The sequence below is a fragment of the Lissotriton vulgaris genome, chromosome 2_1 (assembly GCF_964263255.1).
Source record: "Lissotriton vulgaris chromosome 2_1, aLisVul1.2, whole genome shotgun sequence".
Classification (NCBI taxonomy): Eukaryota; Metazoa; Chordata; class Amphibia; order Caudata; family Salamandridae; genus Lissotriton; species Lissotriton vulgaris.
Genome location: NC_141687.1, coordinates 1,619,744,990 through 1,619,772,806, shown reverse-complemented (window position 1 = coordinate 1,619,772,806; position 27,817 = coordinate 1,619,744,990). Strand labels below are relative to the sequence as shown.

General features: G+C 46.1%; 1 protein-coding gene across 12 annotated transcripts in view; it reads right to left on the bottom strand.

The window, feature by feature from the left end:
* Positions 1–27,817, bottom strand: part of EYA3 (EYA transcriptional coactivator and phosphatase 3) — a 1,455,294-nt gene that overhangs the window by 504,884 nt on the left and 922,593 nt on the right. For all 12 annotated transcript variants that reach the window (XM_086957503.1, XM_086957498.1, XM_086957496.1 and 9 more), the window contains one exon: positions 8,616–8,699. In XM_086957503.1, coding sequence (XP_086813629.1) covers positions 8,616–8,699 — 84 coding nt within the window. The remainder of the gene's footprint in view (positions 1–8,615; positions 8,700–27,817) is intronic.

Here is a 27,817-nt window from a genome sequence, read left to right as displayed (position 1 = left end):
GTCTCTCTGTTGCAACTGAGGATAAATCTGATGCAACGACAGCATGCAAAACTTTTCCCTGCGAATCCATTTGTTTGCCTGTCGCAAGTCCAGAATAGGCCTGAACTCGTTCTTGTCCTTCTTGCGAACCACGAAGAACCGGGAGTACAGACCTCTTCCTCTCTGAGACAGAGGTACGTCTTCTATCGCCCTTTTTCTTAACAGGATATCTGCCTCCACCTGAAGCTTGCGCAGTTGAAACTGCGAGCTGACCGGTGGAATTGCTGGAGGCGGGCTGGTGAACCGAAGACTGTATCCATTGCAAACAATATTCAGCACCCACTTGTCCTGAGTAATTTTTTCCACTCTGCCAGAAAAAATTGAATGCTTCCCCCTACCGGAGTGGGTAACAGATCCGGGGGAAGTAAGTGCTCAGGGCCTAGACCCGGCCGGGCCTTTGGTCGTGGGTGCTGACTGTTGGCCTCCCCTGGAACGGCTTACGGAACTGTTGATGTTGCTGCGACTGTCCCGAAGCTTGGCCACGTCCTCTGCCCTGCCCACCGAACCGCCGTTGGAATGGGCGCTACGACTTCTTCGTTTCTTTGGGCTTCTCTAGACCCACAGCCGTGAGTGTTTCGGCCTCCGCCTTCATGCGGGCCATTTCGTCATCCGCATGTTTCCCAAATAGGGTTTCGCCAGAGAATGGAAGGTTGGCTACCCTTTGCTGTGCGTCTGGTTTCAGTGACGTAAGGCAGAGCCAGGCATGACGTCGCTGGTTAATCCCATGCCAAAAGCCATGTGCCGCTAAAAGTGAAGAATCTGCCGCAGCGCTGATAATTTGATTCGCTCTTAGCATCCCCTCGTTTAGCACTTCCTGGAAGTCTACCCGCTTATCGTGAGGCAAGTGTTCCGCAAACTGCTGGAGGCAGTCCCATAGGGCGCGGTCGTAGCACCCCAACAAAGCCGTGGCACTCGCAGCCTTCATAGAGGTCGCCGATGTTCCACTACTTTCCTTCCAGCTGAATCCATCCATCTAGAATCTTTGTCAGGGGGAACCGTAGATGACTGGGTGGTGGCATGTTGTTTGCGGGCCGCCGTCACAATCACAGAATCCGGAGGAGGTTCCACCCTTAGAAAAGCCGGGTCCGAATCGGGAGCCCGGCGCTTTTTCTGCAATCTCGATGGTGCCGCCTTAGTCACCGCAGGGGTGAGGAAAAGGTCCATGGTTCCTCCAGGCCCGGCACCAGAGGTAGTAGAGGACGAGACAGGTGTTTCTGTTGCAGTGTCTCAAAAATGACTGACGTCTTAGGTGTGGGCACCGTCAAGGATATGCCCAATTTGGCAGCGCCTCTCAAAATGACATCATGGAACGCCACCAGGTCATCAACCAGCGACACCCTCATGTCCGGCGATCCCGGCAAAGTCGGAGAGTAGTCCCTGAGGACCTCGTGCGAGAGCGAGATCTGTGCCTCCTATGGCAGTGTCTCGACCGCGTGGATGACCTGTGGCGCGATCGCTCCTTCCTTCTGGAGCGAGAGCGTAATCTCCCGGCACGTGGACGCTCCGCAGGTTTCCTTGGGGGCGTCTTCCGCTGTTCCTCCTGGGTTCATCAAGAAGGGACAAGGGGAACCCATTAAATCGCTCGGGACCATGGGTAGCAAGTATTTATCAAAACAACAAGTGGTCCTGAGCATACGAGAATGAGGGAAACAATTGATATATATAGATCACAATGGAGTTCTATATAGTTCAGGATTCCTTGACCAGCCGGCCAGGGAATATTTATTGGTTCAATAAGTTTATGATCTCAAAAATACAACAAATAACCCAAGAAATAAGGGTTACATTGGGGCACAGTCCTGTGCCATACAAGGAGGAGAAAGGTAAGAGAGTAAAGGTAAGTGAAGAAAATTATCAGGCAAACAGTGAGCTTGCAGGTCACTGATATTAGTTATACATTAACAGTGTATCCTGTTGTATTTTTGAGATCATAAACTTATTGAACCAATAAATATTCCCTGGCCGGCTGGTCAAGGAATCCTGAACTATATAGAACTCCATTGTGATCTATATATATCAATTGTTTCCCTCATTCTCGTATGCTCAGGACCACTTGTTGTTTTGATAAATAGGTGTTCCTCCTGGGGCCTTGGTCTAGGAGTCCCCTTAGGGGGTGTAGGAAGAGGAGGTAGTGACGCCGACCTTGGTGGAGGAACAGGGGGTATCACCGACCGAGGGGCGGGCCCATGCGGTGGAAGTGGTGGTAGTGGTCGTCCTGGTGGAAGCGGAGGGTTGGTAGGAGGGTCCTCCTGAGGTACAGGAGGAGGGGGCGACTTAGGCCGAGGTGGCGTATATACCACAGAGTACACCGAGCCCGGTGACTTCTTCGGGGAAGGGGACTGCGACCCAGCCCCTTCAGCAGGCGATCGCTGTCTCTTCGCCCTCCACTAGATCCAGCCTGACTTCTGGCGCCAGAACTCCTCCTGCGCCGTTTAGGAGAGTTGGAGCGACTCCTAGACGCCGTTCTCTTCCTTCTCGACGCTGAGCGTCGCCTTTCCGGAGTCGAACGTCGCCTCCGCGACTCTGGCGTAGAACGCCGCCTCCGCAACGTCGACCTCTCCTTCCTCGATGCCGAACGCCGCCTCCGCGACGTCGACTGGACCATTCTCGACGACGAGCGTCGACTCATCCTCCTCGAGGCCGAGGATCCCCTCGACGTTGATCTTCATCTCGACGGGACCGGCGGGGTCGCCTCGACGGCGAGCGCCGACGCCTGTCGCTCCTTCTTCGTCATCTGTTTCAAGTTTATACACCCACTGTTCTTTGCGGAAGAGAAATCTCGTGGGGTCTGCCAAGTGTGGAGGAATCCAGGGTTTTTCCAATACCACCCAATGTAAATCAGTCTCAGCATGTCCTTTGTCAATAAAATGATTGGTCAGTTTTGTTGACCGTTTGCCGCATCTAATTGTGCTCTTATGTTCTTGGATGCGGATCTTAATTTTTCTAGTGGTCATTCCCACATAGGGAAGTTGGCAGGGACACCAAATCAGATAGATCAAACGGTCGCTATTGCAATTTGTATGTTTCTCAATTTTCCATGGGTGTATAAACTTAAAACAGATGACGTGGGTCTAAACGATGATATACCCTGGGTCTCTATCTAAGAGGCTTATTGCACTCTTGTTAGTTGATACATATAAATCAAATTGGGTTACAATCTGATATTTCAATCACACCAATTTAATTCTGTCACCTACCTTTTGTAATATATAGAAATATCTTGCATTAATGTTTAAAGTTTTGTTACTATGCAGGGCAATAGGTTTCTCATCAGGTGTGTGACTCGGGAGATACAGTATGAGAAAAAGGTCTGCCTCCTTATTTCGTCACCATACATACATGACGAGTCACAAATCAGTTGGGTTATGAGCTTATTATAGCTGATTATGGCTCAATATCAGTGCCCCGTAATCATCAAGAGCACGCATGCTCATGGTGTTTTGCCTCTCTAACTAACCACAACGATAGCGCCTGCGTGAGGCTGAACACATATATTCAACGCATGTGCTACCTTCTCACTAATAAGGGTGGTTTTGTTATTATCTTCATCACCATACGATTTGCCAATAAATACTAGTTTCCGAATCAAAGCCCTTCGCTCTGTACAAACGAGCATTAGCGCATAACAACTAATGTTTTTCACGCATGCGCATAAGAGTAGTATTTCACCTCACATGAGTACGCACGCGCGGGGCTGAACTAACACTCCCCGACGCATGCGGAGCTACAACACAGGCGCGCACAGAGCCTGCTAAAATATCAGGACCTCTTTTGCGCACGGCTGGAAACAATCGAACGGCCGCTATAAAAACGGTAGTCTGCTTCCGTTCGGTACCTTCCGGGGCGAGCTCTCTTAGGTATCGAGGTACCGACGGACAGGTAAGACATATAGCTATGACCACTCTTTGATCTTTTTGGACAAATTGCTATGTTAGGTGTACTTAAAACGGGTTACCTCTCTTGTGGTAAAAGTTTACACTCTGTAGTTCTATTTTAGAACGCTATAGCCATTTCCTAAAAAACTTGGGGCAGTATTGTGTTGTACCCAGTGGTAATTTGGTCCTCCTGTTTGACAGAGCAATAGAGTATTTAGAAGCTAAAATGGTGTACCTATTGAGACATCTGTATTCTTTCTCGCGGTGCGGGGCCTCCTTCCAGAGTAGCCTGCCAGGTAGAGGTGAGGCAGGACTATCCTACAGTTGAGGGCAAGTCTGACTAGTTTAAAGCATTAGAATACTTGCAATACAGTGACAAATGCACATATTATGCAAAGTATTTCATGTGATAATTTAGCAATTTGTTTGTGTGTCTCTCTCTCTCCTTTTTTCTTGCTACTTGTGTTCATCCATAGATACCTGGGTATGACCTGACAGACAAATGAAAAGCAGGAATACCGGTGTTGTATAAAACTTTACTTTATGTTATTATAATTTTTTCACATAATTGCAGCAGCATTAGCACTTAGTAAATCTGGTCCTGAAGAAAGCCGCTGATACTTTGGTATAGATCAACAGGCTGAAACATGTTGACCATCAAGTGACAGTGGTTCTATATCCATAACACTGTGCTGTTTCATTTTAACCCTGTCAAGTAGAGCGCATTAATAAAGTCAAGTAGTGATTCTACTTAGGCAGTTTTTTTTTTTATTGCACAAACTCAGTTGACACAGCTTCAGGCCTACAACCTCTCGGGCCGGCCGCGCCGCAAGCATATCAGGCAAAACTAGATCTTATATTACACAGCCCGTCAGCCGACAACCAGGGGGTCCGGCGGCGTACATCAAAGGATAGTTGGTCAACAATCAGTTGTAATCCCCAGCATTGCCAGTTGCATTTTACATGTGCATTTTCTAGCTTTCCTCCCTCTGTATTATCCTCGGCTTCTCCGCTTTGTACCCTATCCGTCTAACAACAATTCCTGAAGACTCGTGTCAAAATAAACTAATATAAACCCATTAGTGTCGTCAACATCCCGCCCCCCCCCCCCTCCCCTCCCTCCCTCCCCAGCCTCAGAAGGACCTCCCACGCTACTCCGATTTGTCCGAAAGTGTGGTAACCTAACTTTTCTCCTGATCCATCACGCCTCCTCACATGTATTCCCTAGGGAACCGTACTCCTGTCACGTTCTGGCTATCTATCTATCTAGTCTAATGCAGTGTCTAAACTTGGCTGTGCGTGCAGTGTGTTACCAATAGTGTCACCTCGCCAACTCGCCCCTCACTCTGTTCGCTCCCCCACTCTATCTCCTCCAATGGCAGCACTCCCCCCTATCCACTCCTGTCCCATCACTCCGTCTCAGGCTTATAGTGTAATGTCAATTGTGGCCCTCGCCTTCTAACCCTGGGAAACAGTATCTGCGGTGCTTACTTCCACATTTTGCTGTCCCTGCAAGTAAGTCTGGTATAGGGCCCAGAAGTTTTTCGGGCGACTCGTCGGAGGTAGTAATTCGCTGTACGTCTCCGTCTGTGTGCTACAGTACAGCATATCCCGTGCCCATCTAGCCTTAGTTGGTAAAGGACCTCTCATCCAGCACTGGGCCACTACTCTCCTCGCCATTAGCATCCCCATGTCTGTGAGCCTGCGTATCGCACCCGGGAGTCCCCTGGAGTTGCCTATGAGTGCTATGCCCGGATCTGTGTCCAAGTCAACCTCCAGTATTTTGCTCATTTCCGCAAATACTTCGCGCCAGAATGCCTGTATGCCCGGGCAGCCCCACGCCAAATGCAGGAAGTCGGCGTCCGCCGCACGGCACCGTTCGCAGTTCGCCTCTGTTCGTAGCCCATATCTGTGGAGCCTCTCCGGGGTGTAGTACACCCTTTGAAGGAACTTGTAGTGTATGAGCCGATGCTTCCCATTCAGAGAGATGCGCCTCGTACTCTCACAGCAATAGCGCCATGTCGCATCATCCAGCGTGACTTCTAGGTCCCTCTGCCAGTCCAACCTGGCTTTCATAAGTAGGTGCACGCCTTGTGACCTGGCTATACTGTAAATGTTTGTTAGGAGCTTTTTAGGCTCCTTGCGCTTAATCACATATGTCAGTTCAGGGACATCCGGGGGCTCCGCCATGTCTGGGCCCAGGAGCTCCATAAGGGCACTCCGGGTTGTATGAAAGTGGAATCGTTGGAGCAGCGGAGGTTCGCTGCCATCTCCCCGTACTTGTTCCCAGGTTTTGACTACTCCGTCCTGGAATAGGTCGCCCGCTCTACTTAGCCTCAGTTTCGCTAGTTCCTTTATGACTGCTCTTTCAGCCATGGGCGGGAGCCAGATCATCCATTCCAACTGAATCTCCGGCGGGTATAGCGTGGCCCCTCCCTGGCGGAGCAGGAGAGAGTGCCAAGCGTGATTGGTGGAGGAGATGGATTCCAGTATTCCCGTTCGACGATCCTGCGGCTTGCAAACCGTGGCTGGGAGTTGCAGCGGGTGCGCAAATAAGCGCTCCATTCGGACATGCGGGATCCGACAGTCGCCGTGAACCCAGGTATGGAGGTGGGATGCCTGGGCCGCCCTGTAGTACAATTCAAAGTACGCCGCTGCCAGGCCCCCCATGCTGTACGGCAGGGTGAGCGTTGTCCATTTAACTCTCGGCTGTTTCCCTGCCCACGTCAAGTTTATGATAATGCTTGTCAGGCGTTGAAATAAGGCCTTGGAGAGCACTATAGGCAGAGCGTTAAAAAAAGAACAAGAACCTCGGTAGCACTACCATCTTCATAATGGCTATGCGGCCCATTAAGGTAAGAGGCAGTTTACTCCAAATCACTACATCGTCCTCAAGCTTACTGACCGCCCTCCCGTAGTTCTGGCTTATGAGCAGGTCCAGGTCTGTTGGAGGTCGCTCAGCTGGTGGTGGATAAGGTTTGAACTGGCATAATCTGAGCCTCCGCTCCCGACATAAAATGAAAATTTGCCTAGTTCTAGTACATGCAAGTTTCAATTCTATTAACTACATGGAGGCGAGGATTATCCCACCCGGCGATCGCTGAAGACATGGACACTCCCCGTTCTGGAGAAAGTACTTTGTTTCAAGGGTTAGTTGAAATGTTTGGTATATGCTTGGTTATTTCCTATGGTCATGTATTGCATTGCTTGTTTAGGGTTTGTTTTGATGGCTTGGTCATATTGGACTTGGTTCTGACAATGCCTGTTGTTGCAGGAAATGATTGGTCCAAACAGGATGCATGAAGTACATAAAGGAGCGGTTAACACGAAGAAAGAGGAAGAGGAAACACAGTGAATGGACCAGGTGGAGGATGGAATGTGGACATAGAGGAAGGACTCCTGCTGAAACTTTTTGTCCTACTCCCTGCTGTTCATGGGAGTAGTAGTTTTGTTATGTGTCTTTAAAAATGGCTGCTGAAAAATAAAGAAAAGGAAGAATGGCATCATTCTCACCTCCGTGTCTTTAATAGAATTGAAACTTACCCTTCCCAGAGCTAGGTAAATTTTGATTAGGCCCCATCGAGATCCCGCTCCAAACATTTATTGGGGAGGAGGTTAAAGTGTTCTACATCATTGTGCAGTCTAAAAAGGGAAAAATCAATATCCTCCATTTGATCGACGTAAGTGTACATGGGTTTTACTCAAGTGCGGCGACATCTTAAGGTCAGGCACTCAGTATTGCAGAGCATTCACAACCATTCTGGCTGCAGTGCCTCTCGGCTATGGATTTTCTTCATCTTACATGTAATCGATGCATGCGGGTGTCTCAGTCACCTCCTTGGGTGCGCCCCCAAGCCCACCGGGCCACAATCAATATTAAGTCGCTGCCATCTTACTGCGGTGCTCCTGTGGCTTATACCGTAGAGACACCGCCGTTAACAACATCGGGTCCGGGTGACGAAGAACCTCTCTTGACGGTCCAAGGGATGTAAGGCGGGGATGTTCAGGTTGCGGTCGGCAGCAAGTAAAGCTGGTGCATGAGTAATGCTTTCAGTAGTTAGGCCTGCACTTTCGCACCCGCCATGTTGTCTTGGGGAACTTTATCTCTGCCCGTTAGAACCCCAGGTTCTTCCCTCTCAAGTCTTGGGAGCAGCGTGGTGCAGATGCCCCCATGCTCCGTCGCCTCTGCACAATCTGGTAGTGGCTGTTTAAGTGGTGGATGCCATCTGTTTAGGGGTGATCCGTGGGGTACACAGCAGACTTCTGTGGATTACATCCACCCAGCTATGACGGTTGGACACGTCCCCCTCCATTAGTTTTTTGCACTTTTTCCATAACAGTAGTAAGAGATCGACTAGAGAACAGTATTATTTGCTAGATATTGCAGAATTATAAAAGTTGTTTATCACATTAAAATACACAATGCAATCCAGTGGTATCACTTTTAAAAGCAAATAATGGCGGCTTAAATCCATGTGTAATTTGTAAATTTTCTGTGTTCAACTGTGCAAAAAGTAGATTAAGTTTGCTTTATCATTTGAATTTTGTATTCTGTGTATAGAAGTTGTGTTCTAGTCTTCTTAAAAAACTTTGACTAATACAACCCTAAACTATGAATTGAAAAGAAGAAATAAAGATTCATAGGCTGGGTAATCTCCAATAAATGTGTTTTATAATCAAATAGAAATTGAATGAAAATACCTTTCCATATTTTTGTGCATAAGACCCCGTGAGTAAGGAATGGAAGATAATAATGGTCTCATCCAAGTCCCATAGAAATACCCGCTGAAAAAGAAAAAGAAATATCTGTAATTTTTCTTTTTAGAATGAAAGCATAAAGACAGTCTCTGCAGATGAGGACATCCTCGTTCATCAATGCTGCCATCTAGTCACCTATCATCACGATTTTCAGTCACCAACTTTTCCATACAATTATAGGTTGTCTGCATGCGTCTCAACTGACATTATTGATGAGCCTCAGCTCACACCCCCACATGTAAAATGGGACTTTCATACATCCTATATATTTTCACTATTAGTTTCAAACCATTCAGCAAAGCTTCTTTGCATTTCCGTCCACTAACAAGTCTAAAATTAGGAACATCAATTAAGGACTAAAGATTAGAAACGGAGACAACCGATTTTCTCATGAAACACAAATGTGCTTATAAATGAATAGCTTCTTTGAGTATTCAGTGTTCTTTATTGGTATAACTTCAACCTCTGACTCTGCCACAGACTTGGAACCATCCTGGCCACTGTTGTAGATGGCAGTACAGGGATCCTTGCGCACATTCGTTCAGCTTCACATCTCCACTCTCTCTAATACAATGAACTACATTCTCCTCTTACACCAACCCCCGCCCCAAGCAACTCTCCGCGTTATAGAGAAGATATTTCATAAATACTGCCACTGCTTACAAATTAGGAACTTTGATGCAGCATAAAGTCACATAAATGGTAAGCAAACAGAACCTGCCCAATTCAAAATAGATATTAAAGTAATAACCAGTTTAAAAGGTGTGCAGAAAATCTGGTCTGTACAGAAGAGAATGGCCTAGTGAGGAGAAAAAATAAAGCAATAGTAAAGTCTATTTTTAGGACTGGCAGAGTTTACTGCTTCCTGAAGGTATACCAGTTAAAGGTGATGTTAATTTTGTAAGTGGAGGTTTATCAGTTATCTCTTCAATGACTGATACTATTTAACTGTTCTAATATGATGTGGGACTGGGATACTTTCCAATAAGAACTGTTCCATTGTTTTTTGTGTGTGTCTTCTTTAAGACTGGAGTTTCAAGGAGCAGGATATTAGAGCTCCTACGAAGGAATTGCCCCAGTGAAACCAGTGGCTTTCAAGTAAGATATTTCGGGGTACGTGAATGTAGTGCATTCTGATTCATGCAGGCCAGTTTGAAGATACACACAGCTTTAATGGGAAGCCTCCTTATTGAGATCACACAAGCCAATTTGTGGTCAAACATTTTCAAACTCCAACCAGCCTGGCCATTATGTGTAGGGCTGATCTGGCAAGGTGGTGAATTTTGAGTACTTTAATTTTATTTGAACTCGTCTAACAAAGCAGAATTCATTTTAAAGTGAGTTTTTGTATTTATTCCTTAACAAGCCAGGTTGAATCAGGTTCTTTGAAGATGGATTTTGAAGCTAGATTTGGTCTGGGGTACCGAGGATGGGAATGTGATCTTTCACGCAACAATTATTGAGTTATATTCTCTGAATAGATCTAGACTGTTAACAGCAGTGGGGGTCCTGTTATTGAGAGGTTCTTTGCTGCAGTGTAGTCCAGGGTTATATCAAGGTTATTGGACAAGATGTTTTGGATGTTTAGCAGGGGGTATTAAACACTATTCCTGGTAAATACATACATCAGTAAATTCAGTGGCTCAGTGAGGGTGTTACTATTTCAAGACATGTCACTGATGACTTGGGTATATATTGGACATGGGATTTAAGTGGGAGCTAGCGAAGTTAAGGAAGTGGGGGACCTCACTATTTGATAGAAGTAGTGGGCTGTTGCATAGTTCGATATTTTACAGGTGAAGTAGGTAGAGAAATAGTGTGTGGATTTGGAAACAATTGAGGTCATAGACGGTGACGAACAAGGAGTGGTGCGGGGATTGACAGAAGGGAGCAGGCTTGTGGTAGAATGGGGTGTGTGTGAAGTCAACAGAAACTTAGTGAGTGAGAGAGAGAAGGATTACAAGGATTGCTGTGAGGGCAATTTTAGTGATATTGGTAGTGTTTGCCCAAAAATCTAATTGGAGTCTAGGGGTAGATATTTAATATATATTAGTGGAGGTTTTTTCACATTCAGGAGTGTGGGGAACTATTTCATCAGCTGTCTTGTTTAGTGAGAGAATATGATTGGCTAGAGTAGGAGAAATAAACAAAAGAATGACAGTGCTGCATTTGTCTAACTTCTAGTGTGTGTGGTCAGCTCATCGTGGATTTCCAAATGTTCTTTGGTCAGTTTGATTGAGCATGGAGTGTGTTTTGATTCCCTAATGGACACTGTTTTCTGATGTACTAAAGAATGTGCTTTTTTAAAATTCAATGCCTTTTATTATTTTCTGCAAACAGGAAAAGGACAGTGGCAAAAGATATAAATACACAAATAGAGCAATACACTAATCATTGGGGGGGGGGGGAAGACTGCATGACTTAAATTATACAGATATTGATAGGATTGCTTCTTTACATTCTTAATCAAGATGTTAGATGTGAAAGTCTAATGCCTGAATTACAAGGTTTTTATTGTTACAAACTGACTGATTCCAAAGCGGATTTAGTGAGCGAGCGTCTTATGCGTACGAAGCTTGAGAAAACTCTTATCCAGATCAAGGTGGCATAGGTATAGAAAAGAAGGTTGATTTTTGTGATCTTTAGCACCTCAGGATATTCTCTTAGGTCTCCGTTCTTTATTATTTTTTTGTTTGTTTGTTTTCCAGATCCACTTAAGTTTGCCAGGTAAGTCACTTGGAAGGAGTGGAGCCATCTTTCAAGAGTAGGCCAGATGAGTTGGCAGGAGCACGTGAGGCAGAAGTTGACATATACTGTATTTATATACTGTATTTTCCTGTTTTTTATAGTAGTAAGCACGGAGCTCAGTTTAGGTATTATGATTGTTGCCTTCTTGAAATATTGACAATAGTTAGCTTAATATTAACAGGGGGCTGGATAATCACCATGACGGTAGCTGGAGGGAATCAAGTAAAGGAGTTACGCAACATCCTTCAGCGCTGTCCCATGTTGATTCCCATTGGGCTCTGCAGGCTATCCAATTCAGCAACTGCACAAAAACTCATATGAACCTAGTGCACTTATCAGAACTTTCATCTCTGAGGAAGGAAAACGCAGGAAATCTACCTCTAGGCACCACACAATGTATTGGCTGTCTCAGGAAGGCTGAAGGCAACCCGCTAGGATGGGTCAAACAATCTGAAACTAAACAAGTCCAAAACAGAGATACTAAAATGTCAACCAATTTATCTTATCAGAAATGTGAACTTTCTCTGTCCTCCGCATTTTTAGCTTTTAATATCTTTTTTTGGATTTTATTAAAATAGATAGATGGGCAATACCATCTTGGTACCAATTATATCAACAATACTCAACCTCCCAATCACCTACCTACTCCACTCTCTCCCTGCTCTTCCCAGTCCCCCATACTATTCATCCTGCCAACCTTATAAGGAGTATGCTTTCCATGGCAACTTTGAGGGAGGGAATTAACCGCAAATTAATTCCATCTTAGCCTCCTCAAGCTCAGCAGCAGTCAGTAGGTGTTCTGGGAACTCCCCAGTATGTTGAACACTGAAAAGTCACATTAGACTTGGGCCAAGCAAGTAAATGCAAGTTTTCACTCCCTTCTAAAGCGCCTCTAACTGTCCTGCGACAGTTGAACCAAACTTTTCCATCTCAAACAACCACCAAAGCTTCTGCAGCCACACCTCCTGTGGGACCTGTTTGCAATCCCTAGTGCACCAGATTGACTCATTTCATTTTTGGAGCATATGGTAGAAAGTTTTACCTTGCCAAGGAGCAGACTGCTTTCGACAAGCTGTAGACTCACCACGGATCCCCATGATATGGCTAACATAGTTGCCTCCTCAATCCTGCCCAGACTGTCCTTTCAAACTTTTATTTATTTATTTAAAATCAAGGACACAACCACAAAAGGTTCCACTGTCTCCACAGAATCACCGGCTAATGTTTTATGGGACTGGTCAATTATGTGCCCCAAAACAGAATCATAAATGGTGCCCTTCCCTTCAGAGTGGATAGCAAAACTGAATGTCCTCTCTGGTATATCTCGGCACAGTCACTCACGTGTCTGCAGTCCTAGTCATGGTTTAGTATCTTTGAAATACTGCGTGCCTAGAATACCCCTTTCCAGAAGCAGCTTTTTAAAGTGAATTTTCTAATGCACCCACACTCCCACCCTCCCACCAGGTGGTCAGATTTTAGCCCAATGTTTGATCTAGAAGTTCCAGAACTATTCACATTCATTAACCTAGATATATCTTTCGCCTGCTCCAAGATCTTAACACCTGATACAACTAGTTCTGTAATGTGAAGCACCACCCCTCATCCACATTGTGCAATCTCTTTTTTAGGTCTCTCCTGAGGCAGCGCATGCGCAGCTCTGGGCGAGACATTTAGTAGGGCTCTGAGAAATGCTACTTTGCCAGCAATCAGCTTGCTAGAACGCTCACAAGTCAGAGCTCGACGAGCACAACTGTCGCAGCTTCTTTGATCTCTACCCCCAGCTGGCATACGCTGGATGAAAGAAGACGCATGTTTGAATGCTTTACTCGCCCACCTTTGTTTTGATCTCTACCCCCAGCTGTCATGCGTCTTCTTTCATCCAGCACACACGTGAATGCTTTCCTTTACCCCCTTTGTTTTTCCGACTCCATTTCCCTTTGCTTCGTGTTTCTTGGCAATTGTGTAGCACTTTTTACTTTTCTTTTTTCCCGCTACGATGTAAAGCTAAGAATGTATTTGTTGGCAATTTTGTAACAGTCTAATGTGTCCGCCACGATGTATGAAGTGGAAGCTTTTTCTTCACGAGGGCAGCTTTCTTTAGTCGCACGTCCTTGCTACCATCACTGAAGTATCTGCACCCTGCCTGATCTCATTGCTTGATCTTTTAGGCCAAATTCCCTTTCCCTTTTGCCTGCTCCTGTCCCCGGTGCTCACGTCGCCGGTGCTCCCGATGATCCCCACGCTCCTACTCCCGGGTGCAGTTCTCTCTCCCTGAGTTACTCCTTCCAGTGTCTGCTCCCGGTGCTGCGGCTCAGGTTCTCACGGGGACATGGGCATGTGCTACCCGGCCTCCTGTCTCTCCTCTCTGGCCTGTCCGAGCGCCTCTAACCGCCATCTGTTCCAGTTAAGGGTTGCACCCCTGAGGGGTATTTTGCCTGTTTGAATACCAACAGAGAGCTGCATAGGTATTTGTAGGACAGACTGTCACATCTTTCAGGTTTCCATTCCCATAATTTACAGCAGGTTCGCCGCCCAGGCCCAGCCTCTGTCCACTCCACCCACTCATAGAAAAAAGCTCCCTTCGGGCCCGCGCCCGTCTCTCCCATTTCCAATTACTACCACATTTCCATCCCATTTCCATCCCAGATCGGGCTCACATTCACCGATGGGACCGTAGCTCCTCCCAGGAGCTGCTTCTGCCGCACATATTAACTCTTTATGTGCCTCAGCTCCACGCAGGGCCTGCCTCTGCCTCTCATGCTCAAGGACTATAGTCCATAGCTTTTCCTAGGTCTTGTCACTGTCACTTATTGAGAATAAAGGTAGGCCCCTGTGCCTCTTATTCACTGATTGGGGCCCTTAGTTCCTTAGATGTCTGACCTCCATCGCTCAAGTACAATGACAACAGGCCACAGCTTCTCAAAGTAACTGCCTTTGCCCCTCGTGTTCACTGGCTGTACCACATCTCTTCACAGGGCCCAACACTGTCCCTCATATTCACTGTCTATAGGCAGGCCCACTGGAATTATGAGGCAGGGTTGACTAAGTTGTCCAGCAAGAAAGGCCAATTATGCAGCACATTTTTTGCGTGTGCATGCGTATGTTATCACTTTCAGTGGGGACTGACTTACACGACACCAAGGGCCAATGAAAAACGTGCTGCCCCAGTGTTATTCCATATATTTATGTGTTTACCACACTCACCTCATAATGTAAAAATCTTCTGAATAACCTATGTCTAACACCAGCGGATAAAAAGTGAGAAAATTGCTCGGCATGGGGTGAGGTGATCAGTGCTGCAACACTTTACCATCAAAGATAACTGGTCACCCTCAGTTGTTGATTGCAGCCATCAGACATAACTGTTGCATTGTGCGCCCCGTGTAATTTAGTCAACTGTAACGGGGACGGGCCTCCTCCCCCTTGACATCAGAACTCTAAACTCCCGTGTGGGGATTCATCATTTGACCCCCCCCCCCCCCCCCTCCCTCCCTCTTGTCTTCGCAGCCACAGCCGTGGACTTGGGCCGAAGAACAGTATGACTACCAGGACGAAGAGGACGAGGACTGCGGGCCCTTTAAGTGGCCGCTTCTGAGTGAACGGGAGGAGCCAAGACCAAGAACAAGTACAACTGGTAAAAGCACTCAGGTGTGCTTGTTCACCGGAGGAGTAGAAGGCGAGTGCAGAGAAGAGGAGTCGAGCAAGGAGAAAGAAGCAGGAAAAGAGAGGAGAGGAGCCGGCGTTACATCTACGGAGGGGGAGGGGGAGAGAAGAGACCCGTCTGCGGCGCGGGAGCCAGGAGGCCTTCGGCAACATGAGCCGCCCAGCTGCACGCCTGGAGGTGTGTGTCTAACAGAGGTACGAAACCGTTTAGCGGGTTGGATTGGGAAGAGGGGTGGGTCAGTGCCGTGACCGCATACCCTCATATGGTTCCCCGGTTTACCCTTCCAGCACTCCCCCGTCCTCACACTTAATTGTAAATAACGACTGCTGGTGTTCCCTCACTCCTTCTTCCCAATTACAAGTGTTCTATTCGAACCTGGGACTGATACCGTCCTCTCTTGTCTTTCTCCCTAATTGGGGCGGTACCATCACCACGGAGACTGAAGACGCCTATCCCCGGAGGAGCCGCAACCGGAGGGAGGAGGAAGCCGCAAGAAGAAAAAGACATGAGGGGAGGAGCAGATCACCCAGGAGAACCCATTTAAGAAAGACCTGTACCGACTATCTGTTTCAACAAATAAAACCAGCCCAAACTAAAACTCGGCTCTTGCCCATTACTCCCTAACCCGCTACATCAACCTACCTCATTAATTTGACACTCCACTGTTGATATTTCCAGGGGGCTTGCTTACCTTTCAGAAAGCTTTGTGACGCAGCCTGACCCAGAGTAGCATAGTGCAGCAAGTCACCTTCTAGCGTGAGTCTCTGCGCTATAGTAAGTGCCCATAACATAAAAATGTTAAAAATAAAACCACAAGTCCCACAATGCCTAGTGCGAATGACTTAACAGCCATGAAGGGCTGGTTTCATTCACGAGTCAGACGAGTCAGGCAACTCGGTAGAGTGCTTTAGAAGCTCACAGTGTGTACCTCTGCTGGGGAATCGGATCGAGCTGCAGAAAACCAACAAAGTAAATGCTTTGCTTCTTTTCACCGCTGGATGCATTTTATAGACAATACTAGGTCTGTTGTTGGCGGCAGCCCTTTGGCTTTGTCAGGGCCTGTTCATGTTTTGCATTTGTTTTAAACCGTTATTACTGGGCAACCGCTCGCCCCTTACAAATATAACAAGCATTGGCATAGCCATTAGGTCTCGCCTTGGGGACCTTATACATTTTTAGCCATGCAACAGTTGATGTTGTTGCACCAAGGATATTGTGCTGCGTAACTAAATACTTATAATGCTTGTTCCAATAAGTCTCAGTTCACTCAAAGTGGTGTGAAGAGGAAGGATAACCGTAGCAGATCAAGACAAACACCCACTTAAACTTATACCCTAATCTTCGCCCTCACTATTCTGGAAAAGTACAGGATACAATCTTTGCCTAGGGATCGAGGGCACGTCTTACAACAGGAGTCCAGAAAGCCTCTTGTCCACAATGCATCATGCCCTGCCAAGTTGATGCCTAGTCAATTATATGAGATAACGTTATTGAACTGCTTGATAGTAACACAAAAAATTAAGGACTCTCAGTTCTACCTCATCTGGTTTTAGCACTCACTGTGAGCACATTATCCTGACCCTCTTCCACTGCAATATGTATTCTATATGATACTCTGCATCATCGTCCTGTCCTCTCCTTCTGAGACTCAATAGGACTTCCCCAAACAACTTACTAGAACAGACTGAATCATTTCAAAGGCCACAATCTTTCCTACCCAATGATAATGTGATGTTTCAAGACTGAGTTCCACCTTGACCACTCTAAACAGAGCCATAAAGCTTCCTTATTGTGCGTACCTTACCATTTGAGTCAGTTGGATGGCTAGATATTCAGTGTCCACTTTAGACTGTCAAAAGGGGGTATATTTGGCATCAACAGCAAATCAGGTGGGCATTCTGTTGGTTGGTGCCCCTCTAACTTAGTCAGGTAGACTTTATATCCCACCACTGTCTGATACCACTGCAGCTCCAACTGGCACTCAGACTACTTGTGTCCACTACTGTGACTAGCATGTTAATAGTAAATATGGTTATCTTACATTAGTCAGCCCCATTATAATGCCTTGTTCCTTTCTGCACTGGGACTCACACCATTGGCCTTTATCTTTGCCATGGGTGTGTGATAGCTAACTAGGATCCAGCTCAGCAAGCTTTCCCACAGACAATCCGCTCTGATCAGGTCTCCCAATCCACTTTTTCAAATGCTTTCTGTTCATCCAGTGACAGTACCAGTGCTTCAATAATCCCTTTTTATGCTCGGCAATTAAGTGTAAGGCCTTTTTGATTTGGTCTCCAAGTGATTGGTGGTGAGAAAGCTCACAATGTGGATGTGTCAGGTGGGTCATCAGCACATTAAGTCTCATGGCCTGAACTTTTGTCAGTAGCTTAGTATTCATCTTTAACAGAGATGCAGACCCATAAAAAGTACATTCTGATGGGTGAGTATCAAGTTCAAGTAACGGACATCGCTGTTTCAAAGCGTGAGGTCCTATGTAACTGCAATGTATCATCAAATCCTGCTGTCTGGACAAACCAAAAGCGGAGAGCAAAGGCCTTAAAGCTGTCCACTAAGAATCCACCTTGACCATTGGCTTATCAACTCCTGACAGCCACCATCAACTACTCCTTCGTCAGTAGAGCATCAAGGTATTGCGTTGTTCTGATTGGGCAAAATCAGAAGCCCTACAGTTAAGCTTCTAATAATGCCTTTGCCAGCTCTCCTAAAATAATCACCCCGCAACACACATTAAGTTTGTATTGCGCCTCTGATTAAACAAGGTCAACCTTGAGATTTGGCAGGAGTTCTTGTGTTGCGTTTTGTCAGTTTGGATGAAATAGATGAACAAGTTACTTACCTTCTGTAACGATATATCTCTAAGAGACATAGATTAGTTATATATTCCTTACCTTAGAATTACCTCCGGGTATAAGACTGGATCCGGAGAATGTTTCGTCAGCAGTACCCCTGCGTGTAGAAAGGTTGTGTCAGACAGTTCGGCGTTAGTCGTTGGCGTCGTGGTTGCCAGGATGGCGTTGCAGAAGCTACTCGGACGCCGCCCTCGCGCGGACGTCAGTTCATTTACACGACATTCCACGCCAGAAGCGCAGTGCCGTGCCAGACACTGACCACTTGTGCACAAAACTAGGGCCCTAAAAGGGATTCCCTGACCCTAGAAGTAAGTTCGCAGAATGGGGAGGATGGTTGGGGAGGTAAGGAATCTATAACTAATCTATGTCTCTTACAGATATATCATTACCGAAGGTAAGTAACTTGTTCATCTGAAAAAGACAATTAGTTATAGATTCCTTACCTCACAGGTGGGTCTGCAAACCAAGTTCACACCAGAAAGTCCTGGAGAAGAGAACGGCCAAAGAAGTGGTCTCTCCGGACTTGGCTGTCCAGGCAGTAGAGTTTTGTGAACGTGTGCAAAGATGCACACATAGCCGCCCGACAGATGTGATTGAGGGGGACTACCCATCCCAAAGCAGTGGTAGCTGCTGTCGCCCTGGTGGAATGGGCGCACAGTCCCACTGGACGCTCCTTCTTTGCCAAAGATTAGCAAGCTTTGATGCGCAAAATGACCCACCTGGAGATGGTCCATTTGTGCACACCCCGACCTTTTTTGGCACCGACGTGGCTAACCAAGAGCTGGTCATCCACCCGGAATTGCTTGGTGAGATTCAAATAAAAGGAAAGCGCACATTTTGGATCCAATGGGTGGAGCCTCTCTTCCTCCTTAGAGGGATGCAGAGGCGGAAAGAGGGATGCGGAGGTGGAAAGAAGGTGGCCAAAGTGATGGTTTGACCAATGTGGAAAGAAGTAACCACCTTGGGAAGAAAGGAATGTCTGGTTCTGAGGACGACCGTGCGCGGATGAACAGCCAGAAAAGGAGGCTTCAAAGAAAGCTTGTAGCTAAATCAACCAGCGAGCAGAGGTGATGGCAACTAGAAAAGCGGTCTTTAGAGTAAGAAGTCTGAGAGGACAGTTATGAAGTGGCTCAAAGGAAGCGCCCATAAGGTAAGTAAGAACCAAGTTCAAGTCCCACTGAGACATTACGAAGGGAACAGGAGGAAACAGATGAGTAATGCCCTTAAGGAAGCATTTTACAACAGGGGACTTGAAAAGAGAAGACTGACCAGGAAGCCTAAGAAAGGCTGAAATGGCTGAGAGATAGCCCTTAAGACTGCCCAGAGCGGAGCCTTGCTATGCCAAAAAAGGAGGAACAAGAGAACCTCAGAAAGGGCGGCAGAGAGGGTATCCACAGCCTTTGCTGTGCACCATGCACAAAATGTGTTCCATCTGCAGGCGTATACCTTCTTAGTGGAGGGACGCCTGGCTGCCAAGATAACATCACAGATTTCGGGAAGAAGGTCAAAGGCTGTCAACTGTTACCGCTCAATCTCCACGCAAGGAGGTGGAGGCTGGACAGGCTCGGGTGGAGGACCATCCCCTGCTGCTGCGACGGAAGATCCTCCCGAAGAGGCAGTCGGATCGGAGGATCAATGGCCATGTGTAACACCTCAGGATACCAGACTCTTCGTGCCCAATCCGGAGCCACAAGGATGACTTGGGCTCGGTCACGCTTGATATTCAGCACTCTTGGCAGAAGTGGTATCGGCGGGAAGGCATATAGAAGACTGCAACTCCACTTTGGACGAAAAGCGTTGCCTAGCAAGTGCCGCCTTGGAAATATCAATACACAGAATTGCTAACAGTGCGCGTTTTCTTTGGTGGCGAATAGATCTAACAAAGGCTCTACCCACTGCTGAAAGAGACCTTGCGCCACTTCCGAGTGGAGATGCTATTTGTGATCCATCATGCACCTGCGGCTGAGTTTGTGCGCCCTGGCGTTCAGTAAACCGGCCAGGTGTTGAACCACCAGGGATATGCCCTGGCATTCCGTCCATGTCCAGAGGCAGAGCGCCTCTTGACATAGGGTCCACAACCCCACCCTACCCTATTTGTTCCCGGTGGCGGGGTTGTCCGAGAACACCTGCAATACTCTTCCATGGACAAAGGAATGCTTTGAGTACAAGATGAATCACCCAGAGGTCCAGCAGGGTGATGTGGAGCTCGGACTCCTCCGGAGACCAGAGGGCCCTGATCTCCGCCTCTCCCAGGTGGCTCTCCCACCCTTGAAGCGCTGAATCCGTCACCACGGTGTACTCTGGTTGGGGAAGGGAGAGGGATCTACCGTTGAGCCAATCCTGGTTCGATAGCCAGCACTGCAATTGACGTGAAGTGCCCTGCGAAACCTGAAAGCAACCTGACAGATTCCCCTGATACTGTGCCCACTTGAACTTCAGAGCCCGTATATGCCACCTGGCATGATCCACCAGCAAGATGCAGGAGGCCATGAGGCCCAGCAGCCTCAGGGTCATTCTGTCCGAAACTCGGGATAGAGATTAGAGGTTAAAGATTAGAATCATAGCCCGAATATCCCAGACCCGCTACTCGGAAGGAAAAGCACGAAAATGCGTCATGTCCAGAACCGCTCTGATGAAAAAGAGCTTCTGAGGGGGGGGGGGGGGGGGGGGGGGGGGGGGGGGGGGAGGGGGGGGGGGGATCAGATGAGTCTTCGGCACGTTTATGGTGAACCCCAGCAAATGCAGCAGGTCTTCCGTAGTCGGGAGGTGGAAGACAACTGCCTGGGGCGAGCCCACCTTCAACAGCCAGTCGTTGAGAGTTAGTCGGAATAAATATCCATCTTACCCGCTAACAATCCACACGTGTGTGACAAAAGATTTTCATTTTCAAATCTATAGTTGGAGTAAAACCAAATGAGTGCTTACTATAACTATGTATATACGTTTTAAGGAATGCGATTTGAATTAATATATTTTTGCGACTTTTGCAACTGCTAAGTTGGACAATGAAAATTGATGAAATAGAGATAAGTTTGGACTGAAATTAGGTGGTAAGATACATATCACTGAGCCCTCTAGATTTAATTTGTGTTATCATGAATGAGGGTCAATATGAGTGTCAGTGTAACAATAGGAGACAAATAATGTGGCACTTTCTTTTATTGATATGAAATGTACTTGCCTTGGTTAAACACCTAGGCCAGGCTGACAACAAATAATGAGTACATGCACGTTGTTTGCACATTGAGATGTATTGAGATAATGACTGTGCATAATTTTGAATCTTATAACAAAGGAGGCCCATCTTGAATTTATTGCAAATTTTGTATTAGGTGAAAAAGTGTTTTTTCTATATATGTTGTGTCTGGGACTGGACTCAACTGGGGTTTCATATCCTAAGATAGACGGATTATTTATGAATTTCTAGATGGTATACCATATAGATACCATGTTAGTACAGTATGTGCTTTTAGAATGATAGTGTTTTCTGTGCTCTTGGTATAGTATTGAATCATATAAAATGTTTACCTTTGGCTTTTTTTAATTCGCCCTGAAGTCCCAGTTTCTTTGAAACAGTCAATCCAGTAAGTGGAGCACCTGTATTTCGGAACTGCTTGGAGTGCAGTGACATACAAGATCTTTCTATTTCACGTTAAACGTATAGTTTAAAATGTAAATGCTTGTTTTATCTTGTATTCCATTTGATGATTTTTGCTTTATATTAATTTTTCAACAGCCCTGAAGAAGAGACAGATATGGAAGACACTAAACAGGTTGGCTGAACAGTGCTATTCGTGTATTGAGTTTAGTGCAATGGGCACAATAGCAAGCAATTATGTTTGGAGTCATTTCACTGTATAGTGACATTAAATTGAAAGTTGGTACGTATTACATATTGCTTTACAATATCCAAGTTTTGGAAAAAATAAACTATTTAAAATTGTATTAATAAAATGTTGATAATTTTATAATTTTAGTGAATTTCTGTTGACTCTCCACCAAGTGTTACATCTATTGTTACAGTTGCAAATACATTATTGGTAACAAGGTTTTTTATCAGGGAACTGGCAACCTTGGTGGGGTGAGTCTAGCAAAACACTGGTATGCTTTGTGAATAATAAATGAATGATGAGATTTATAAAGCGCATGGCTGCTCCAAAAAGTGTCCAGCACTAGCGGGCAAAAAACCCTGCAGTACACACCAACACAAACCTCACAGTCACACTAGGAAGAGACAGGATTTTAGTTTCCTACGGAATGCAGTCTTGAGGGGAATCAGACGTAAATCGCATGGAAGTTCGTTCCAGGCTATAGCTGCCAGGAAGAAGGCGGCTTTGCCGTCCCTGCTGACCAGTTTGAAGCAAGGAATCAATAGAAGAGAGGCAGAGGAAGAATGCAGCATTCTAGAAGGACAATACTGTCCAAATCTCTTCGCCAGTTTCTGGACTAGCTAAATACACTGCCCTATGCACCAAAACAAGGGTTTTGAATAATATCGGTTTCCTGAAAGGCAGCCAATGGAGAGAGCCTTCAATTCAGTGGACAAACGCCTAGGAAGATGTAGACAAAGCCTGGTTGCTGCATTTTGGACCACATGTAGGTGGCACACCAATCCCACCACAGCTCTTAAATTTAGAGTGTTGGCATAGTCAAGACGTGAAGTGATCAACGCATGAACCACCACTCTCCTCCATCCAATGGGAGGGAAAAGAATTGTTCAGGGTGCGGAGCATGGCGAAGCATTGGCCACTGGCTGAGATCTGCGGCCGCTTAGAAAAAGCAGCGTTAAATTTCACCCTTAACTTTTTTTCACCACAGCAGCAGGGGGCGGGGACGGCAGTGTGGGGGAGAGGGCAAAGCACTTTTCACCAATTAGATCGAGGAGGTCCAAATGGGATTGATTTCCGTCTCCTCCAGGATGCATTTGAGTTGGCTCCCCTGCATCCAATCAAGAACAGGATGCATGCATTCAGTAAAAGAGGTTGCAATAGATGCATGGGAGCAAAAGGCAAAGCAGCTGGTTATCATCAGAATATGAGATGATTTGACATAGGAACGGAACCACAGAGGTCTGTGAGCAAAGAGGCATGCAGCGCCACTTACTTGACTGTTAACTTCAGAAGAAAAAAAAGCAAGCCAAACTGACTGGCCTCTGGAGTCCAAAAAGGACTTAACACCAGGCCCACACAGTACCCCCAAAACCCAAAGCAGAATCTGTGGAGGAGGATAGTGTGTGTGTAACGGTATAAAAATTTCCACATCCAATGACCATTTAATATGGTCCGATATCTCCAGAACAGCTGACTCCGTATTATGATGGGAGTGAAAGCCAGATTGAATCGCATAAAGCAGCTTTCATAGCTTGAAATACTCAGAGCTGTGCGTTGACCAATGTTTCTGATAGTTTAGGGAAGACGGGCAGAAGTAATATTAGCCTATAGTTACTGAATATGTTGGGACCATTTGCTAGCAAAAGCAGGTCATGGACAAAAGACTCACTGGACCCACCAACAGAACCTCTAAGATGTGATCACCACTGTGCTTCTCTGGCAGTAAGGAATAAGATCCTGGGGCTCTGGGTCAAGACAACCTTGCTGAATGTCTCTATCCAGGTCTTTCACTAGCCCGAAACATGCCAGTGCTGCTCAGACATACACGGCAGCCCAAATCAATTTTTTGCAACACTGGGCCCTGTAGCTCCTTTTCCATGATCAGATTTAACTCTGTCCATTTTGTAACCCTTTCTCTCCACTTCCCACTTAGTTACCTTTTGCTGGGACTTCTTTCCACTCCAGCCACAGCGTTGACTCCATTAGTTCGATTAAAAGAACGCAGTGGAGGCCGCCGTTTACTTACCTGTATTTGTCAGCTTATTCTTTCTTTTCTATAATCTTTTTCTTTCTTTTCTATATTTCTTTTGATTCCAAGTTTCAGTGAATGTATAACCTTATGCTTAAAGTGAAAATAAAGGGGAAAAAATCAGGGTATCATGTGGGGTCCATACCCTTACTAGAACACCAGGAAACATTCACTTTATCTTAGACCACAAAGTACACACTTAAGAGATTAGGACCACAATGTCTAATGATCTTTTATAACTCTACAGACTTGAAAAACCTATTTAATAGCTAGCACCACCAGGCCTATAGTTTATTTTAATTCACATCCCTTTTCCAATCTTCTCACCCACTCACTGGAAACACTCAAACCCCCAGTCACCCATTGGGGATTAAAAGATCTGTGATAAAGAGTCCTCTTGTTGGGTCGGTTGGGCATCGCAGCGCTAGCCCGATGAGAAGAAAACCAATGATGAAGCATGCCAACTTTGGGTGGAGGAGGGCACTTGCTCTTATGAGCACATGATCCCAGTGACTTCATACAGACCCCATTGACAGTCTGATTTAGTCAGCGTAGAACAGTACACTCCCTATTTGCAATTATTTAGATTAGAGAAGATTGTATACTGGACCGAAATTCTCCTCAACCTCACAAATATAGAGGTCTTGTTCTGAATGTCCCAAATCCTCTGTGGAGGAGGGAAAGCTCAAAGTAAAGCAGTATCTAGTACTGCCCCTATGAAGAGAAACCAGAGGAACAGATCCAGGTTAGACTTGGGTATATGGATTGGAACAGAGATGTTGACTATTGCAGGTGGTGAAAAACCCTCTGCGAACAAGCTTTTAACAGCCAGTTGCCGATTCCCGACCACCTGATATGAGTCACCATCATCTTGATGAAGACTCATACCAAAGGGAAGGACTGCAAACTAGTAGTGACTGGAACCCACCTTGAACCACAGATGCTTTTTATGCAACTACATTGCTGGGATGTGACAATAGGTATACTGCAAGTTGAAGATTCACCACTGAGTCTTCTGCATGCAGAACCAGAAGGACCCAAGTTAGAGATAGCATCTTTAACTTTTCATTCCGTAAGAAGAAATTCACGCATTTGAGATTTAGGATCAGACAGACAAAGACCGTTGTCCTCTTTGGGGATCTGGAAGTACAGAGAGCAGTAGTCCTACTTCTTTTCCTGCTCTTGTCGTAAATTAGCAGATATTAGGTTTGCATCCGCAGAAGCTACGCGCGATTTCAATGTTATGTTGACCAGGTTTCAGGAGGCCATTTTACATTCCCGGCCTCCATTTTGAGTATTTGCACTACCTCGTGGTCACCGTGTGTTTTGTCCTACCTCTTCGCCAGTTGCCCACATGGTCTGCTGAGCAACAGGCTATATTTAGACTGATGGTCAAGATCCGCTCATGCGCCATCAAACCAAATCTGTTAATCGATCATCATTGAAAGATGTTTTCCAAACTGGTCAAGTTGTTAAAACTCCTCCCACATGTTGGATGTTTTACAGAAATGTCCTTATATGTACATAAACTCGTCTTACATTTGCACCGCCTATTTTTCTAACTCGTGTGGGTGTATAAAAGAACCGCGTACCTTCCGTTCGGTGTGATACTTCTTACATTACCAAAGGGTGCTGTTCGAATGTACCACCACCACATGGGGTCTTAATAAATACTTCTTTTGTATTCCAGTTTCCGTGCCAACTTCTTTTCTATGTCGTCAAGGAGTTACTTGCGGCAGATGCAAACTCACTGTAATCCGATACAACAAATTGGTGCCCGAACAGGGACTCATCGGCGACTCGGATGCCCGAAGGATTGGAAACTCGCCTCGGATGCGATCGCTGGCAGAAGAGACCAGAGTCTTGGTTTCTGCGGCGTTTTCCCCTTCTTTCCGATCTGGCCTTCCAGGTGGCGCCGGTCCTCGACTGAAATCTTGATTGTTGGGTTGCCGTACAGTGACCGTTTGGTCGATTCGGGAACTTGGCAGTTGGAATCTGGGCGGTTGAAATAATCAGTAAGCTTTTGATTGGTAAGGTAGTCTACTGACACTTACTGTGGCTTTTTGAATTTGTATGCGTTAGCTAACATTTGGATCTATGTTTTGCATTATATGTGGAGTGCACCTCACATAGGCAGGTAATGTGGAGATATTTCTCCGATCTTATGTTTACTTGAACGGCGCAACATATGTGAAATACTTTAAGTGCTACTCTGTATATTATTGCATATTTTGCAATATTTTTGACATGACTGTCCTTAGCACACTTCGAAAGATGTGTTGTGTTTGTAGTGATACCAGTTTACGATTAAATGAATCACAGCCGGCTCCCCCAGAGGGGACACCTAATAGGGAAATGTATGTCAAATTTGGACTTCCCCCCATAATGTATAGTACGTTATGGCATCGCTATACCAAAAAGGATCCTGAGTTACGTTGGCCAATGCACGGGTCATTTGATTTACGAAAGGTTCAGTATGTGGAGCAGTGTTTGTTTGAGCGTCGGGCTAGGCAAGATATGTTTGATTGTGTACGTATGTGGGAGAAAGCAGTGCGTGAGCGAGTGAAGCATGAGCAGGCCTTAGTTGATAAAGAGCAACGGAAGGCTGCCCATGTCAAAGGTTTACAGCTACAGGAAAAAGAAATAAGTGAGCAACAAGAGAGGGAGAAGAGTGAGCATAATTTGCAGATGAATGGTCAATTTGACGCCGGAGACTCCCTTGAGGATCGGGACAAGGCGCGGGACACTCGTTCCATGCTTTCTGCCTCCCGTGCTTCTGAGTTACGATCCATCGCTCGGGACTGGTCTCTTGTTGTGAATGCTAGAATCGCCGTATTTTAATAATCACTGCATTTAATTTCGTTTTCAGCACAAAGTGTGTTTTTAAACTTCCTGACTACTAGGAACCATTTGCCACTCTCTGGCACATAACGCTTACCTGGTTATGCATCTTAGCCCCATTGCAGCTGAGTAGACGCTGCCGGGGGTGTGACTCGCTTTGGCGTCCGCCATCTTGGGGGTGAATTCTGCGAGCGCTCCAGTGCTTGGCCCCTCCCTCACCCACAACTATAAAATGCCCCCCTCACAGGGAGCGCAGCGGACGGTCGCAGCGAGCGCGCCGACGGCGCGCCAAGGGGAAGCCCGTCTGCGCCCGTCCGCGCCAGTTCCACGCCTAGTGGCGGAAACTATGGCCTTTTCCAAAAAACTCAAAAATTTCAATACAAGCACACAGCTGCTCGAGCTGAACCAACGCCCCTGTAAACCTATGCTCCTTCGTTTAGCTGCACCTCCTATGGTCTACAGACACTTAACAATTCTCCTCTCCAACCCCATAAACTGCGCAACTTGCTCCCAGCCGCGAGCAAGTGTCCTATTATTAATACTCATCTGCTGGCCAATAATAACCATAAGTGTGAATCAGGCCACCCGGCGAGTGGAAAAAGATTTTTGAAGTGTATTTTGATGAACACTAGATCCATGGTTAAACAAACATGAAATCTCAGCTTTGATCACAGACCATGCTGTTGATCTAATGTTTCTAACAGAAACATGGGCATCTGATGCTTCAGGACCAGACTGGAATGATGCAGCTCCAGAAGGATACCTTGTAGAATTTGTAAATAGACAAGGAGCAGTGGGTGGAGGTATTGGGATTATTTATAAATCCAACTTAAAAGTATTCTCACTACCCAGACAGGGTCTAGAAGCGGAAGCCATGAGTTTTAAAATTAAAGACAATAATTGCCTAATATTTGCTGGCTTCCTTGTCTATCGCCCCCCCCGGTCTGAGAGCGCCGTTTATTAGAGCACTTCACACTTATCTAGAATCCAAGTCTGACTCCACCACTTACACCATCCTGGGCGATTTTAACTTTCACTTAGAAGCAAATAATGACTCTGACACGATCAATTTAAATCAATAATTTTCTTAGCTTCGGCATGACTCAACTAATCTCAAATCCCACTCACACTGCAGGACATACTCTCGATGGCATCTTTACAAA